This window comes from Lycorma delicatula, chromosome 3 (assembly GCF_047948215.1).
Source record: "Lycorma delicatula isolate Av1 chromosome 3, ASM4794821v1, whole genome shotgun sequence".
NCBI lineage: Eukaryota > Metazoa > Arthropoda > Insecta > Hemiptera > Fulgoridae > Lycorma > Lycorma delicatula.
The window spans coordinates 217,768,105-217,786,641 of record NC_134457.1 but is presented as its reverse complement, the minus strand read 5'-3'; the positions used below and the strand labels follow the sequence as shown (position 1 = coordinate 217,786,641).

The window sequence follows — 18,537 nt, the reverse complement described above, 5'->3', positions numbered from 1 at the left end:
ATTTCCATAAGTCTCTTCCTAAGCTTCTGTGGTGAATTAATGCATCAGTCAAAAAAAGAAAAAGAAAAAGTACCAGCCCTTTAATCTACACGTTTAGTTTTCTTACTGTACTTTAATTTATAGCGATTCTCTCTGCATAATCTGTCCTATATGAATTTAAATTGCATTTTCTTTAAGAATCCTATAGAAGGAAAATTAAAAAATAACTGAATACAATCACTGAAAAGTAATATTTTACTGGTAAATAATATTTTACCAGATATTTTTTATTATTAATGTTTTCTTAAACCAATTGCTTAAATGTAGTTTTTAATTCAGAGTATATGAACGTATGTAACATACAAAATGCCTAACAGTAATAACAGTACAAAAGTTATTAATTAATAAAACAATTCGGTTATATTTTACTTCAGGAACACTAAATGAGTTTTCAAAAAAGAAATAAAGTAGTTAAGTCTTCGACCCGGCTGTGAAAAGCGCGCTTAGGAATTTCCAGGTCGATATATAAGTGCGGAGTGTTAAGATAGAAGACTAGGGGGCTTTAGCGGACACCTCCCCGCAAATAAAGACTTCGCTCTGGGATGAAATAATCCTCATCATTTCGTGCCGTCCTATTGTGGTGCTGAAGCACAATGGCCACCGCAACACGCTTCTAAATTGCACCACCAACTCGTATATCTATACAATTACATTCCTACACTCTCTCGCAGAATACTCACATTTAATGCTCGGCCCATTAGTTTTGCGACCGAATTAAATTGTGTTGAAATACTGACCGAGATATTATTTTATTAATGTAATTAATGAATAACGTATAAATTAAAAAAAAAATTATTTTATTCTACCATAACCATTTTCTCAATTTTTTCTCTTTTCCAATATATGTATATATATACCCTCAAATTCGGAAATGTTAAATATAAAACTACACAAATCTCCTAATTAGATTTTTTTTATAACTGAAATAATTAAGAAAAAGGTTATGATTTTTATCATATTGAAATCAATATTGTCTTAGTTATTTATAGTGTCCGAAATACCATTTAGAATATGAATTCAAAAGCTAATGTTATTAAAGGCTCTATTAAAAATATCAGACGTAAGTAATAATTGTTCTAGACGTAATAATTATTGGTCTATCAGACATTTAATCTACACATAAATCATCTTTAGTTTTCTTACTCCACTGCAATCGATAAAGTGTGATTCCAATAGCACAATTTGTCCCATATGAATTTAAATTAAGTTTTTTTAAGCGAATTCTACAGTAGAAAAACTAATAATCCTAACCGTTCCATTGATACCGAAGGAAATTGCATTCCAAAGCAAGAAACTGACCTTGGATACATCTTTTCTTATTTAAAGAAAAAGTATGAATTTTGTTTTGTATATAAATTCAAACAAAATTTACATTTTTAAACAGAGGTATAAAATGTGTAAAATTACGTACTTTAACCTTGTTTAAAGATCAATAAAGTAAATGTTTATAAAGTTAAAAGTTGCAAAAAAAATTGACCTAAACCTAATTGTCTTTCAATTTAAAATATTTAAGTTTTTATATTGCAGTTTCACGTAAAATGTTAAAGTACTATGTAAATTAATTAAAAAAGATTTTTTTTATTATTTAATTATTTAAAAATCTTAATTAGGTTTCTTTTTTCCTACTAATATTTATTCATTAAAACTTAGCCTAAAATCAGATTTTTAACATTTAGTGGCAGCTTTTATATATTCTGATTATTTAGCGTATATTAAATAGTAGTTGAATATTACAATAATTAATAGTTAATTAATTAATTATTAGTAAATTAATAATTAATTATATTAAGTGGTAGTACAATGTGGGTCTTACGCCATAGAAACGGATCAAGGATGTATTCAGGATTAAATAATATTACCATCGAATTTTGGGGTAAGTCTTAACGCTGTAATCTATATTCTAAAACTGAACTAAAAAACTAATCGACTAAACCCAGACGGAAATGAAGGTGTAGGTAAAAAATAAACACTTCTCAAAAAAAAATTCAGAAAACATGTACGAACTTGAACAATATAGCCACGGCTGGGATTCGTGAACACGACTGAACAGTTAGTCGTAGATTATTATTGGACCACGCCAGGAGAGTTCATTATCCATAAAATAAACGCTATTATCTGAAAAAATGGTACATACATCATTTACAATAATGCTAAAATTTTAAATATTCGATTGTAGATGAAGGAAAATGTAATTATTTTTTATAAACTCATTATTACGTTGTTCGAGGCAAGAAATCCCACTTGTTAGTATGAGTTCAAGGGAAACTGTACCACTCTAAGAGAACGTTTTACAAATAAACCATTCTTTACACCTCCATTCTACTTAAGGGATAATGAATATTTTTAAACATCCTGCTGCACAAAGAGATTACTCCAGTTACTGGAAAAGATTGGCAAAGTTGTTTTTAAAGACTTACCTCCGGTGTCAACTTTCTGAATGCTCTATTCAAAAATAGGATTCTGATTTTGGATCAGTCAGGAAATTCTCTGGTTGTTAATATCATTGGAAATCTCTGGAAATCGTGAAGACAAATTGGATAAAGAGAAACATCCAAAAAAATTTGTTGTATTACGTAATAAAATACGGTTGTCCACCTGTAAAATTAAACAAACGTGTGAAACTCTTATCAAATCAAAAAAATCAAATTGTCATCATAAAAATTTTTACTAAGATTTGTTAGTATATAGAAATTTCTTAATTGTTAAGAAAATAACAACATACTTTAATAATACTGTTTTTATAAACGATTAATATTTTAATTACCTAATTTTTAATTTTAATTAATTTTTTTTTAATTTGATTAATTTTTCAAGTACAGTAAAAAAATGTTTACACAATTCTGGGTAAGCTTCAATAAAATTATCTATTAGAAAGAAACAATATAAATACTTAATCGAATGACACAATCGTTTAAAATGCAATCATCAAACTACTTCTTCAAAACAAAATTCATCAAAAAATTGACAAAACGTAAAAGAATTTATTACTTACATAAATTCGTGGATACTTAAAAAACATAATTTTAAAAGGCAAAATTACAAGAAAAAAAAATCTGATGTGGACATCACATGTCTGTCTTGTACGCTTATTAAATTACATATATACATTTTTAAAAGTACTGTTATTTCACTAATAACCTTTGGTTTTACATATTTTTTTAAATTTTTATTTTGAATATTAAATTATTATTTATTGCATTTTTTTTACAAAGATTAATAATTATTAATAAATCAATATATTTAAATTAAAAAAAGAAGTTAAAAAAAGGAAGAAAAGGTTCCAAACAAAGAAAGAATAAAAAGATTAAGAAAATATGATAAATATAACGAGGAAGAAAAAGTTAAGAATAAAAATATAAAATATAGTCAAGGAAAGAATAAAATATGATTAAGAGAAGATGATGAATATAAAGAGAGAGAAAATTTGAAAACTAGAGAACGTGTTCACGTTCTCTAGTTTAATTAATGTTCATAAATTAAGATCAGAAGAATTATTTAAACCAAAGAGCGATTAAGTGATTGGCAACAAAAAACAAATAAACGAGTTGATGATCAACTTAGGGAGAATATTGTCCGACCCGCCCTTGTGGACCACAGAAGCACATCCGCCGATCTTATATATTCTCTTACACCCCTGGAGATGGACCTGCAAATAGAAGAGGCCACTCCTACGATCCTCCGCCGCAGAATTGATGACCAAAGTGTAATCGTTCCGCCCAAGTGCATCCTCACAGCTGCTATCCTCTTCGAAGAGTTCCCGAGCGGTCGACTGTAAAAGGAGGACCTGTCCAGGTTTCAATCTGCTAGCAATCGTCAAGTCGCTGAGCCGCAGAGCTTTCCAAAGCACTGTCATTCGCTGAACCAAAATTCCAACCACCTCGTCAACAATCCAGGTGGAGCCAACTCCTTCGTCCAAATTTTCAGTACCCTCAACAAGGGTGGTGGACCGGAAGATGTCCTCAGGCCAGCCCCTAAGGACCAACAGTTCAAGATCGGCTTCAGGGACCCCATCTTCAACCGCCCACCACAGCTCCTCAAGTGACCAAGTCGTAGCTCGTCCCAAATCCTCATCCGGAGTTTGAGTTGCCTCGTCACAGACAATTTGTTAAGTCTGTGTGGCTTCGTCCTTCACACTTGGCCGAACATGTTGTCACCCCTGAAATCACTCTTCTAGCCAGCCTAAAACTTCCTCAAAAGACTCCAACATATGAATGCTGTGGTCAATGTCTTCGGAGCACACCTTAATCTCGATCTTATTTTTTGAGTATTGTCATAAATATAACGGTATACTTTAGTTTTTTAAAGTATGAAATTGTAATAAGAAGATTAATATTTGACATATACGAATAGTAAACCTAAAAAATTATAATCATAATTTTACGGATAAACATAGAAACATTTATTTAAACTTATTTTTATTGCACTAAACCTTGTGTAGTATGAACTAGGCTACCCTACAGTAATACCGAGGTATATGATAAGTTATTTTATACGGTATTATGGTACGCCATAATATAAATTTATCAATGTTTAGGTGACAACTTGAAAAAGAAACTTCATAAAATAAGTTATAGTTTACATCGTAATATCACAATTATGTAGCAGACTAACTTTTCAGTTAATTAATTTATTTCTAAACATTTACACTATGTTTTTTTAACAATATTTTGTGTAGTACTTCCTGTTTTCAGTAAAGCTAAATCATAATTTAATAAAAAAAGTTCAGAAAAAATAAAAATGGAAAAATTATTATAATAACTAAACAACAATAGATGCTAGAATGTAGCAATGCATGGATATGAGTAAAATTAGTAGACCTAAAAATGGTATTATCTCTGTGAACTCAATTTGCAGTTATTCTACTTTTATAAACATTTAAATAAATATTCCATTTATGGATTTAACGGAAATAATTATTTTATTTAATAACATTTAATAAAATAACTTGAAAAAAATATGTTAATATAATTTTTGTATGTACGATTTAACCGCTAATAAATTCGTTAAACTTTTAATACTTGTAAACAAATAATTCTTGAGAATACATTTAATTTATAAAATAAGAACTGAAAATAGACTGTGTGGCTAACTTTCTTCCACTAACTCAGTTCGCTGTACATTCACTTCAGAATACTGGTCTTTAACTTTATCTAAGAACAATTGCCATATAAGAAGGAGTGCATGCGGTTAAGGAAGATACGTGTCGGCGGTATAGAGGACAGTTATGCTCAACAAGTGTGAGGGAATTTACACGAAATCACGCTAACCTTGTAACATCTTCAATTTCAATTTTTCCTACTGCAGTACACTGCTGAGGTACTATCTCTACTGCGTACCTCTATCGGCTTGACATCACCACAGTTAAAGGAATTGTAAACAGCCACTCTTTATTGCAGGATAATTTTGACAAACCTTTTAATTTTCAAGTGTTGATCAAAAGTTTAGTACGTTCTATTTGCGTAGTTAAATAGTTGTAAAAAAATGCCTAAAACTTAGTAAAAGTTGACAGGACAAATAAACAATAATAATAATGTAATATAGAATGAAAGTTAATTTAAAAATTAAAAGTAACTTTTATATACTGCTCATCTATTGTAAACCGATTTCATTGAGTTCATGTTAGTGATTCTGTTATTTATGTTTGATTCTGTTATTTAGTGATTCTGTTTATTAATTTAAACAAAAACAACACTCTATTTCCTGGATTTACTTACTCCCAAAATATGAAGAAAAATTATAGATATAGCCTCGATTTTATCTCTGAAAGACTTATTTTTGATGATAATACACTATTTTATGTAATAAAGTAGTTACAGTAGGATCAGTATTACAGTGTAAAACTCAATTTTTCAGTAAGATATTCAACGGTAATTTAAAAGGCCGGTGAGACGAAGTAAGGAAATAGACTTACATAGATAATGATAACTAAAGAGAATCCATTTGAAAAGCTTGAAAAAAATATACGTTTGGTAATAATGAAAAAAGTAAGAATTATCTATCAATATTATTTAATGATATTAGTGTAAAATTTAGAAAAGAAGTAATAAAGTCATAATTAAAAAAATATATTACAATGTAATTAATAAATACAATCTAAATAATGAGTATGACTTTAAAGCATCACTCTTGCAGTTTTTAAATCGTAACCGTTAGCCTAGTGAGAAAAGTACGTATATTTTTAAATAAAAAGGGCCGTGTTACATTCTGAATATAATAATTACTTAACTGTATTATTTTCAGGCAGAACCAGCACTAATATATGATGCAGTACAAGTGTTTGCTGCAGGTTTAGCAGCACTGGACCGCGGTCATGTGTTAAGACCAGCTAATTTATCATGTGAACTTGAATCTCCATGGAATGATGGCTTATCATTGTACAATTATATAAACTCGGTAAGTAATTTATTATAAATCATTTCTATAAATAAAAAACTAATTACCCATTAAATTATTCTGATAATTATAAAACTGATTAAAATATATATTTAATTAAGTAAATCTCAAAACCAGTTTTAAAGTAGAAACATTTTGTTGACCAATCAGCAAATTATATCAAAATATTATATTTAAACGCGTTAACTACCCACTGTTCCGTTGGGAATCGCATATTAATCATAACTTTTTTTTTTGTTTTGTTAAAGAGGTGGGTGGGGAATCCCATTTACGGACGCCTAAGCAGTGTCGGGCTCGCAAAAAGGTGTCGCAAGATGTTATTAATATGCGTATGTAAACCTGCGCACTACCGACTAAACCGCCACCCCTGGCTGCCACCCTTCCTGGAACCGCTAGCGAAGCATTCCTTCTGAAAGGGGGGTTACACGCCCACTCACACACTCATACGAGTGTGAGTGAGATATTAATCATTACCCTGGAAGTAATTCAGATATATTTCTTGCGGACATCGTTTTAAATATTACTTTTTCCATGAAACTAAAATTTACCCAACGCGTATAAAAAAATATACTCCCGCAAGATGGGACAGGATCACCTCTTTGAAATTTGAAAAGTTTTTTACAACTCTTTCAGTTACTATAATTTTTATATTTGTTGTTTGAATATGTCCTGAGAATTAAAAAAAAAAGTCTTTTATAAAAGGGAATTGATCTTACTGTTTTTTTTTTTTTTTTCACGTTAAGCAATATTAGATTATGCAAAGATTTCAATTGCGTAAATTTCTACGCCTAGTTAAAAAAGGTAATTTTTAATGTTTTATTTAAAAATAAAACACCTGCAAAAAAATAAATATAAAGAGATTTAATTAATAAAAAAAAATAAAAAAACTGAAATTAAATCCGATTTTCTTGACTCTATATGCAACTCAAACATAACATAAGTAAAACATTGCATAATACAAATCTTAGCAATTGTTTAAATATATAAATTTTAATTATACTAAAAGATTCACGAAGAATGTAACTTATTCTCCGAACCTGAGTTTGCATGAACTTTCTTTTTCATTTTCAAAAGTAGAAAATGTCCTGTAAGTTTGTTGCATTCTTCGCGAATCACTCTGTATAACGGCATATTGATAAAGAATAAGACTGAAATGAATACAAAAAAAAAACATATGGATCATATTAAAAACATATTTTTTTTGAATTCAACAAAAAATAGAAATAAAAATATTTCCAACATTAAATTATTATTTTTATAATAGTTTTTTTTAGTTATAATTACATTTGAAAATATTTAATTAACCGACTTATACATAAATTTTTCAGTAAATCGTATCTTCACAAGAACAAAAGTATTGAAGTTAATATGAAAAGTTAATCTTCCATCTGATTATTTTGGATTCTGATATATGATAGTAATCCCTAAAAATCTACGAATAATCTAATAAATATTTTATTGTCTGAATTTTGAGTAAAAACTGATTTCATATAAATTTATAAAGCACGACGTTATGTAATAACTGAAAATGTAAAATGTTAAAAGAAAAACTAAAATTACAGTTGAACTTAGTAATACAAAATGACTTTGAATAAAATTTACAGCAAACAGTATATTTTATTAAATTTAAATGGTTATTTATCTTACCAGGACATCACTGTCAGTATAACAACTGTGCGTCAGACAGTTTTATTGGGGTTTATTTTTTTTTTTAGTGGTAGAATGAAGTGGCCGTCTAGGCAACGCCGTTTTGAACTATACTCATACCCTACTTCATAGAAAATAAACCGTATATTTTAAGGTATTATTACGGCCCTGCTATAGTAGTTAGGTCATATCTTTACCGATGAGTTTGATTATTAATAACTTGCTTCTTAATTAAGGTAAAAAATTCAAAATTATTACTTTTATTCTCAGTTTTTTCTGATAATTTACGCAATTTAATTCTGCAAATGAAATTTTTTTTCTCAAAATAAAACAAAAAATATTAAGTATTAAAAAACCCGACTGTCAAAAAAAACATTACTGACAAACATCGCTTTTTAATATAGGATATTACAAGTATAAGAATTACTCGTAATGTAATTAAAGATCGTGCGGGTGACAATTTTGCATATATTATTTGTATAAAGCATAACTTTTTTCCATTTTTTAAATTTATTTAAATATATATATTTATATAGCCTATGAAATTCCCGATAACGTAAGGATTCCAACGCTGCGACATGCATCTAAATCGGTTCTGCCGTTGTGCTGCTACGGTGAAAAATTAATGAAATATTATATTTTTACTACTTTATGATCCAACGCGGTATTATATTCGTGTGAAACTCACAATAATTTTACCATTGCGCCGTACTAAGAGGTTAAAAAATATTTTTTACACATCAATATCAAATTTCGATCCTTTCTGACGTTCGATTTACCAATTAGCATCCATTTTTTGAGTAACAACTACATCAGTCATGAACGATTACTTTTTACATTAAGAAAACCGTTACGTGATACATAATAAGCCAAATAAATATATTTCAAATTAAAAAAGTAGCTGTTATTATAATGAGGATGAATAGTATTTTGAAAAGAAATTCTAAATTACTAATTATTAAATGATGCGGAGAGAAAAAGCATCGTAAAGATCAGGTAAAAACCATACACGAGTACTACACATATATAATTATCAGCAACTTTTGATGAATTTCATGGGGATATCCAATTGTATATTTGGCAGAAGTAAAGAAGACAGTGCGATATCACTTCATGCCTCACTTTACCTAGCATCGGACTTGTTTTTCATAGAAAAGGCTATGCAATATTGCCTTCTCTAATGCCGACTTGTGACTCATGCTAGTTCATATGACAACAAAATCATTATATGGTCCTTACTCATTTGCAAAAGAACTATGCCGATTTATGCAAAATTAGTTTTATTTGGTTTGATAGAAGTGATTATTATTATGTTTAAGAATAAGTGACTTTTTTTTAATGTAACACAGTTGTAAAAATATTAGCATCTATAAAAATTTTGTTGTTTCTTTTATCGACATAAATATTGAAATTATGATTACAAAAATTGTCCGATGACAAAATCTGTTTACGTACGATATGAAGTTTAGTGTAAACTTCAAAGATTATTAAACCTAAAATAATGAAATTTAATGTGGTATCTTGATTATCGGGGGGGGGGGGGTAATAATATTCATATTTTTTTAATCATAAGTCTGTCTGGGTGGTTAACTATTTGTCTGGGTGATTAGGCTATTTAGTCCTACAAGCTCAACCTGGCAATTTAAAATTGATAAAAAGTATAACGAAACAAAATAATAAGAAAAGTCGTTAAATATGTTAACTAAATAAAATAATATTGAAACCGAAAATTTAATCATAGTAAACTGACAATAAAAATAATTCGAACATTCGATAAAAATGTCACATAGATAAGCCAAAAGTACATTAATTAAAGAATACATAGACTGCACATTAGTGTTTTCTACATTTAAGAAAACAAAAAAAACAAAAAAAATTGACTAAATAGAAGGAACCAGAGATAAATATTAAACATTAAAAAACACGTCTGCCAATAAAAAAATTGTTCTTTAATATAGGATAATTGCTAATACAGGATAATTAAAGAGCGTGATAATTTTATAGTATTTGTCAATAGTGTAATTTTTCAATTTTTTTAAATTTAAAAATATTTTAAATTTAAAACATTTTTGAATATATATATATATATATATAGCCTAAGACACTCTACCAACCGTCGAGCGGTTACGGTGGGCATATTGTAGCGTGTTCGCGGCTCGATCAGGATATTGAGAGATTGACAATTGAAAATCTTTATATAATTACAATTTATTGATTGGAAAACATAAAAAAACCACAGGCAAATCAATAATAATGACAATAATAGTAATAATAGTACGGCTACCATAAAACAAATTATAAAAAAGTATACTAATCAGAATAATAATAATAATAACAGACAATAAAGAAAAAAATTTCACAATAATAATTAGAATAATAACAATAATGGCAACAGTAAACAATAATAATATTAAATGTCAATAATAATAATAAGCGCAAATGAGAGGTTCATTAGTGTCCAGACGGCAGAAAAGAACCAACTGACGGTTTCTACATGGCTTGGCGTGACAGATGGCGGGATTCAGACAAAGGAAGGTAGACCTATGGGCTTATCAGTGACGTCAGGATCTGAGCCAGGCTACGAATTCACCCAGTTTCTGTCTGGAGATGGATGTTTCCGGAACTATCTGTACAGGATGGGCAGATGCCATGCAGGTCGCTGTCATGATTACAGAGAGCTGAATACAGCAGAGCATGTGGTGTTCTTTAGCCATAGATGGCGCGACTTACTAGTAGTGCTCGACGATCAGGGTGTGAAGGGGACCAACAATATAATCGAGGTGATGTTCAGCAATAGAGAGACAAATGGGAGTGTATCTCGACTACGATCACAATAATGATAGGAGAGAAGGCCAATAAGGAGAGGAGACGACAGGCTAAGGAGATCCGGATCGATAGAGATATGGAGTTTGATGACTAGTGATCAAGGGGGGCCAGCTTCTGGGGGGTAGTTGCGGGGCTCCTCCGAGTCGTTGCTCGTCGATCGCCCACTGGGAACACCTTCCGATCATCCAGATTCGGATAGTGCCTTCGTGATTATGAAGGGGCTGTACATACCATATGGTTTACATCTAGCCCCTGCTCAAGAGTGAAAGTTTGTTAGCGGGTGAGAGCCCCGCACTGCCGTCAGTGCGGGCCAGACGGCGGCTGTCAAAGATTTTTCCTCCCCCTACGGAAAAAAAAAAAAAAAAAAACAGATTACAAATCTGAATTCAAAAGACATTACATGACCGATAGTCTAACCACGAGTCTTGTATTAACAACAAAAGTACAATAGATAAGACAAGTATAAAGTTATTTTACTGCAAATACCTTTGCTGTTCTCAAATAAAACTACCCTAACAGTTTATGAATAAAATTTAGTACATCATCTCTTTCACTTTTAGTCTTACAGTAACTCACCAAACCATTACTTGTGGCGTTACTTTGGTTGCGCCAACTTAGTTCAATTTGAAATTCGGTCCTTCACTGACCACCTCGCAGAATACACTTGCTGACTGACATCTCGCGGACTGATTCGCAGAACTCACATCACAGACTTCATCTCGCAAACGCACATCTGCAGACTCTCTTCGCGAAACTCATATCTCGCAGCCTCTCCTTGCGGAACTGATTTTTTACTGGTCTTCCCCGAAGTACTTCCATCATCTTTACCTCCCAGACCGAAACCAATTTGAAGCGTGAGAATGACCAACCGAGCCCTTTCGTTCCCATGATTTTAAACCTTCGTTCGGTAATTCTTCTCATGGAACGATATGTGTTTATTGTGTGTCAGTGGGCAATATTACAAAAAACGATTATTAATGGACCTGTTACCTTTACTAAAAGGGTTCCTTTTAGCCCCTTTCTGAATTCTTCCCATTATTATGTTTTCTACTAGTTTCTTCATAATTGGCAGGAATCCGTATCACAGGTCCGCTATACCGGTCTTGTTACGATATATACATACACGCTACATCCATTACACTCCTTTATGGGCAGTAGTGTAAGGGATGAGCAGGAGTAAATATATAGTAAAATATAAATGCAAAAATAAAATCCTTAACTAATCAAGAGTTAAATAAAACAAATTAGTAAGTAGTTAGCAATTGAATAATATAAGTCTCCAGAAGAGGAAATTACAACATAGAAAGAAAAAAGGTACATATATTTTCCTGTTAAATAAAAACTAAAATTCAAACCAAAACCTTTTAAGCAAAACTGAAATGTTTGGTTTAGGAAATTATTAGATTGGAGATAATAATACTCGATTTTCCACCTCACATTTCAAGTCTATTCTGTCAGACAAGAAGCTTCAATGTGAATCATAAAAGAATAATTATTGAACAAAGACGATGCTTCTGATTGTACCCCCAATAAAAACGTAAAGATTAATATATTTTTCAACAAACAAGTGACAAGCTGATAATATTATTGTAATTCCCTTTAATATATATATTTTTTTAAATTTATTTATTCATTACGGACAGATATAAAAGTATAATAATGTACTCTTATCTTGTAGGACGTTATTAAAAAAAAAAAACAATTACTCATCTTTGGTTTCGTAGCTTTGAAAAACATTTTACCATCACAAAAACCGTTTAATGAAAAATAATTAAATAAAACAATTTTATAAAAACACATAAAAAACTATTCCATCAATAAAATTTTGAGTTTTATACAGATTTTCACTGCTTCAATCTATTCATTGAAATATTTTATTATTTTCACAAATGAGCAAAAATCAGAATAGAAATAATATTCAAAACTTTCGCATGGGGATAAGGATAATATCTACCTCGTTCTTAAAAGCCGAAGTTTTACAAACGATTCTAACATTTCACTTTTTCAATTAATCAAATTGAAAGTAATTTTTCTTCCTGAATAAATGAATAAAGATTTAATGAAGAACGATACAGTTTTAAAAGCCTTATTAGATGAGTCGGCGTATTAAATCCCACCTCAAAATATACGAGTTGTATAAAATGTTTTAAAACTTTACCGTTTCAACTTTCAGACAAGAAATTTGATATTATTTGTTACCAACATGTGTGATTACCCACATGTTGGTAACATGAATTTAAACTTAGCTCTTATCACTATAAGAGCTAAGTATAAATTCTGTTCAATATAATTTTTTTTTTATACAGGAAAAATAATCGTCATTCAAGTATTTTCAAATTTTTGTTTTAGTATAGAAGAGAAAGATTTTTTTGAACAATTTTTACATAAAATTTTAATTTTATTTTCCTACATTTTTTTGTAATTATCAATATATAGAAAGGAAGACATATCTTTTTCTACTTTCCTGCTAAGTACAAAATGAAAAAACTATTAAAGTACAAAGAAATATTGTTTTTCTGAGATTTAACGTTAGCAAGAATTCCTAATCAGATTCAAGATGAAGATTGTTAGAATTCATCTGTTTTAGACGACGTTTGTACGGACATGGTAGATACTGATACTATCTCAAGCAAACCACATTTAAATGAAACCTCAACAGAAAATGGTAGCCAGTAGTTCAAAACCGCTGAAAACGTAATTATTTCTCACCGACAAACCTGTTGAACCTTTAACAGGTCACATTGGAATCTCTCAATTAGTCGAATGAAGTCTGTTGTTGTAGCCACAAGACTAATTTAACTGATTAATGTGGTTTTGTAAATTAAATAACTTTGAACTCTAAACTTTTCCAGAATAGATTTTATTTTGCTTTAAACATTATTTTATGAACCAAGCATTCATAAATGTTTGCGATTTTTCGTTTCTTTAAAATATTCAGTATTGTACTCGTTTTATATTTCTTCATGAATCGTGGAATTTTTCCGATCAGTTTATTAAAAAATAGTTAAGAGATTATTTGGTTCTTCATCTTTTTAAATTAAATTACTTATATCCTAAACGTTCTTAAATAATTTCTCTTATATTTATCAATTAACCTTTAAAACAACTTTAATTATTAAATAATTTTACAATGATAACTTAAAGTAGTTCTGTAGAATTAAAAAAAATCTCAATTTTAAAATGTCAACCGATACATGATTCAATATGTTTAAGTGCTTCTAAGATACTAAAAATAAGGTTCATGTCAAAATGTTGCGAGAGATTAATTAATTATAATCTCTCGCTTAATTTTGAATGAGAGGAAAATAATTTAAATGAGCAATGAATATTTTAAGAGTTCGATATGTCATAACTGAAAGAAGAAAGAAAATAAATCTTAATAAGAGAGGGGAAATTGTTATTACCACTTAATTTTAATGAAAATTATTTTTCTTGAATAATTCGTAGAAAATTCCATCCTTTTCTTTCTACAAATTCTTTGCAAATATTTTATTCAAATCTAATGTAGAAACTTTAAATTAGGGTATTAATCTTAAATTTTTTTAGTGATATAAAACATTTTATTGGTTGAATTACAAGTAATTTTTAAGATTAAGTTTTTTTCCTCTGCTTAGAGGAGTAATCCTCTTTACGGACAAAGTGTCGGGCGCGCTAACAGGTTCGGCAGATGCTACCGCGTATATAGCCTGCGCCCCACCGACTAAACCTCCACCTCACCAGCCCCCCTCCCAAGGCCGGAAACCGCATTTAAGCATTAGGCAGCCCCAGGAGGTGCCTTGGAGCTCAGTGTATTCAGAGTCCCCGTGCATCATCATTGCCGCCCGATCATGCAAGCACGAACGAAGGCCAGCTCTGCAGAGGGCTGTCTATTCTCCATTCGCTCGCCAGTCCGTATCCTTCACCTCACTTCTTGAGGTTTTCGCTGGTCTTCAGTGTTCTGCTGGACGGTCCGCATGTTATTATCGGAGAGCCGATAGAAGATTTAGTTTGTATGAAATCAATCTAGCTTAACGCAAACTTCATGCAACTTTGGTATCAAATCAAATATTAACTGATTACTGATATTTTTTGGTTAGAATTATGAAAAAGAGTAATAATATTCATGAGAAGAGATATAAAAAAAACCCTTTCGGCACGCCGGATGCGGAGGTAGATTTCAGCGGTGCTAAGTAGGGAATAAAAAAGATTTCCATCTCAAAGTTAAAAAAACTTCAAATTTACTCAATACGACAACGATTGCAAGTGAAAAAAGTTTCACATGTTTAGCATACGACAAGCCACATCTTCTTACAATTCCAGCAATATTTTGGTCATCCTTTGTCGTAAGGGTTGGTCATATCAAAAATTGCTTCAAACGAAAGTTTTAGGTAATGTTTAGAGGACTAACAACCACTTTAAAACGATTCGATACCCCCTAGGCCAAATTGTTGGTGATATCAAAATAATTTAATTAGATAAATTTTACGCCCTTTCCGAAGAAAAGCAGAAACTTTAAAAGTATTCGATATTTTACTTAATGAGAAAGTTATAGCAATATTTTTTTCCGAAAAAGCCCTCCCATTTTCATCACCATGGTCCGATTTTGCCCGATAACTTACTCGATCGAGATTTTGGATCGAGTTGTTTTTAAGGAACAATTTGAAAGTGATTGGCGCAAAATTACGGCAGTTATCGTGTCCAGAAGAAGTGAAATGTATATAAATATATAAATAGACTTTTGAGCTGATGGTGGTTTTGGGGTCTGGGCATCCCCAGACCCCATTTCACATCTGAAATGCGATATTTCCATTTCGCATTTCACATCTAAAATGCGAAGATATGTCGATCTTTTCCGGAAGTCGAAACATGGTACCCATTACAGTAGGTAGCTATGGAATCTACCTAACTGTGTCGGCGTGAAAAACACTTGGAAAATTTATCAAGATAAAGATTTACTGAATCTGATAATCCGTTTTTCGGATATCGTACAAACAAGAAATATTTTAGGTTTCTTTCCTAAAATTTAAAAAACATTTTAAATAATGAATTTACCGAAACATAGATATTAGTCTTATTTTGGACATAGTGTTCTAATGGATAATTTTCATGGCACACATTTATGCTTGTTTAAGAAGAAAACTTTTATATTAATTTTCTTACTAAATTCTGATAAGAGATTTAGTTCAGTGAATCCAGTACACTTTGATTGAATCTATCGACAAGACAAGAAATAATCACATCTGTCTATGGTCAAGAAACCTGAGCCTGTTAGTTACTTTCTTAATGAAATCTAGCCTTAGCCTTTAGTTAGGCTGTTAAGTCATTATGCCTCAAGCCTGTCTTCCATAGGTAATGGGAAAACAATTGTTTTTAAATTATTGTGTCATATCATCGCAAAACTGTCAATCAGTAATATGCTATTCTCATTCTAATCATTGATTTCCTGCAAAACTGTGGTTTGGGATGGATGACTACTGTCTGGAGGACCTTGAAGTAGGGGAAACTCCTTTTAGTGGGATTTTAGGCTCCCTTTCCTATCTATTTACGGATAAATCATCCGTTTTACACAACAATACAGTCCACTCTTTTATCTTTCTGTTGACGGATTTTTCTGAGAGATGTTCACTAGTTTTCGCAAGAAACTTGATTCACCTTAATAAATATACTCGTACTTTATGAGTGAGGTGTATTTGTCAATTTACTGGATAATTGTTAGTTATATCGTTTTTTGGAGGTTTTACTTTATGTAACTACCCAGAAACAGTTATTTTCGATTAGTTTTAGGATGCTAAAACTAATGCTGAGTTGCTTTTCGGGTAGAGCGGATGTTCATAATCCCTTTTAATGTAAAAGTACAAAAATATTTTTTGGTCGTTTTAGAGTTACCAAACTGACTTCCACATTGTTGATTGCAGATAAATTTAAGTACAGTCGAAATTAAAAAAATAGAAGTATTAATTTTCTAAATTGGAAAATTATATTTATATATTCACAATGTTTTTTTTTAATCTCATTGTTGATGATCAACTATTTTTACAGTTTATTGTTAATTCCTAATAAAAAAATTAATTTATTTGTTCCAGGCAGTAGCCAGCGGTTTAACAGGACATATCGAATTTAATGAAGGAAAACGTAGCAATTTTAAATTAGATTTATTAAAACTAAAGAAAGAAGAATTACGTAAGGTTGGACATTGGACGCCTTCTGAAGGAATAAATATTACAGATCCAACTGCTTTTTATGAAACGACTGTTACAAATATAACTTTGGTTGTTATGACAAGAGAGGTAAGAAAAAAAAATTATATAATCAATATAATAAGTCTACTACCAATTTTGTTGTTACGCTATTTTTAACAATTTCATTTATTATTAATTAATGTAACCTAGTCAAACTTACTATTATAAAGCCTTTTAGAAACACTTACAAAATGACAGATCCGAACAAAAAAAAAGAAAATTTTTTCACCTGACAAAATCTATCCGGTTGAGGAAGTTTCTGCAAACATAAATATTATAGACAAAATTGATTCCGGTGCGATTTTGTGTAGGTGCGCGTGTGGCACACCCCTGTGTTAGTGTGTGTCCGCGCGAAAATCTAGAGGTAGAAGTACTAACAGTACAAAGATAATATATTAACAGAGTTTATGCAGAGGTAGCTGCATAACTAGCTACATAGAAGTATGTAGGATGCTTATACTAAGATATAATAGTCTAACATAACCATTAAAATATTATTTAGAATTGTTACCAGAATACACAATTCGCAGGCACACTATATTATTAACAAAAAGCGGAAATTTTAAGAGACACAAGAGATAATTTACATAAAAATAGAAAATCAAGACAAATGTATATGTAACAGGAAAATGAGATGCTGATTTATATTTAAATAAATATAAAACTGTGCAAGCAACTATATTAATTTCCTTATACATAAATTTAAACAGTATAAAATAAACTAAATAAGATAGTATTATTAGTCTAAGAACACTCTACTAGCTAATTCATGAGTAAAAGACAATCTAGGATTACATATACTATTTTACAAAATATTATAATTATTATTTATTCCTGTTGTTGGTAAGGTGAAATATATTCAACGATAAGGATTCAAATACACAGAACATAAATTGTAGTTTTCACCTGCGATAAAAACAGCACGAGAAAATTATAATTAATCGCAGACTTAAGTATTGTTAAGTCCGCAGTTAAGTATTACTTCAGAGAATGAGACGAATTAATGATTCTTAGCGTGTGAAAATGCCATATCTGATGGGGATTCGAACCCGGGACCTCCGGGTGAAAGGTCGACGCTACCACTCGCGCCACGGAGGCATGCATGTTTGTTCCACCATAGCAGCTCAACGGCTGAACAGATTTAAATGTATGACCCCGCGTTGGAATCCTTACGTTACCGGGAGTATCACAGGATATATAAATATATAAATTTGAAAAGGATATATACACACAGGATATATAAATTAACAAGATATATAAATTTTTTTATTAATATATATTAATTTTTTTACGATATATAAATTTTTTTATTTTAACAGGATATATAAATTTGAAAAGATCTTTCAAATGAATGAGTGGTTTTACAATAACTCGCCTCTCAACGCTTCATTTTGAACGATTCGGAAACCTCATA

At 30.5% G+C, this 18,537-nt stretch overlaps 1 protein-coding gene across 1 annotated transcript in view; it reads left to right on the top strand.

Moving 5' to 3' along the window:
* Window positions 1–18,537, top strand: part of LOC142321310 (glutamate receptor ionotropic, kainate 2) — a 520,894-nt gene that overhangs the window by 270,141 nt on the left and 232,216 nt on the right. Inside the window, exons 7-8 of the mRNA XM_075359304.1 lie at window positions 6,280–6,432; window positions 16,968–17,171. Of these exons, the coding sequence (XP_075215419.1) occupies window positions 6,280–6,432; window positions 16,968–17,171 (357 nt within the window). The remainder of the gene's footprint in view (window positions 1–6,279; window positions 6,433–16,967; window positions 17,172–18,537) is intronic.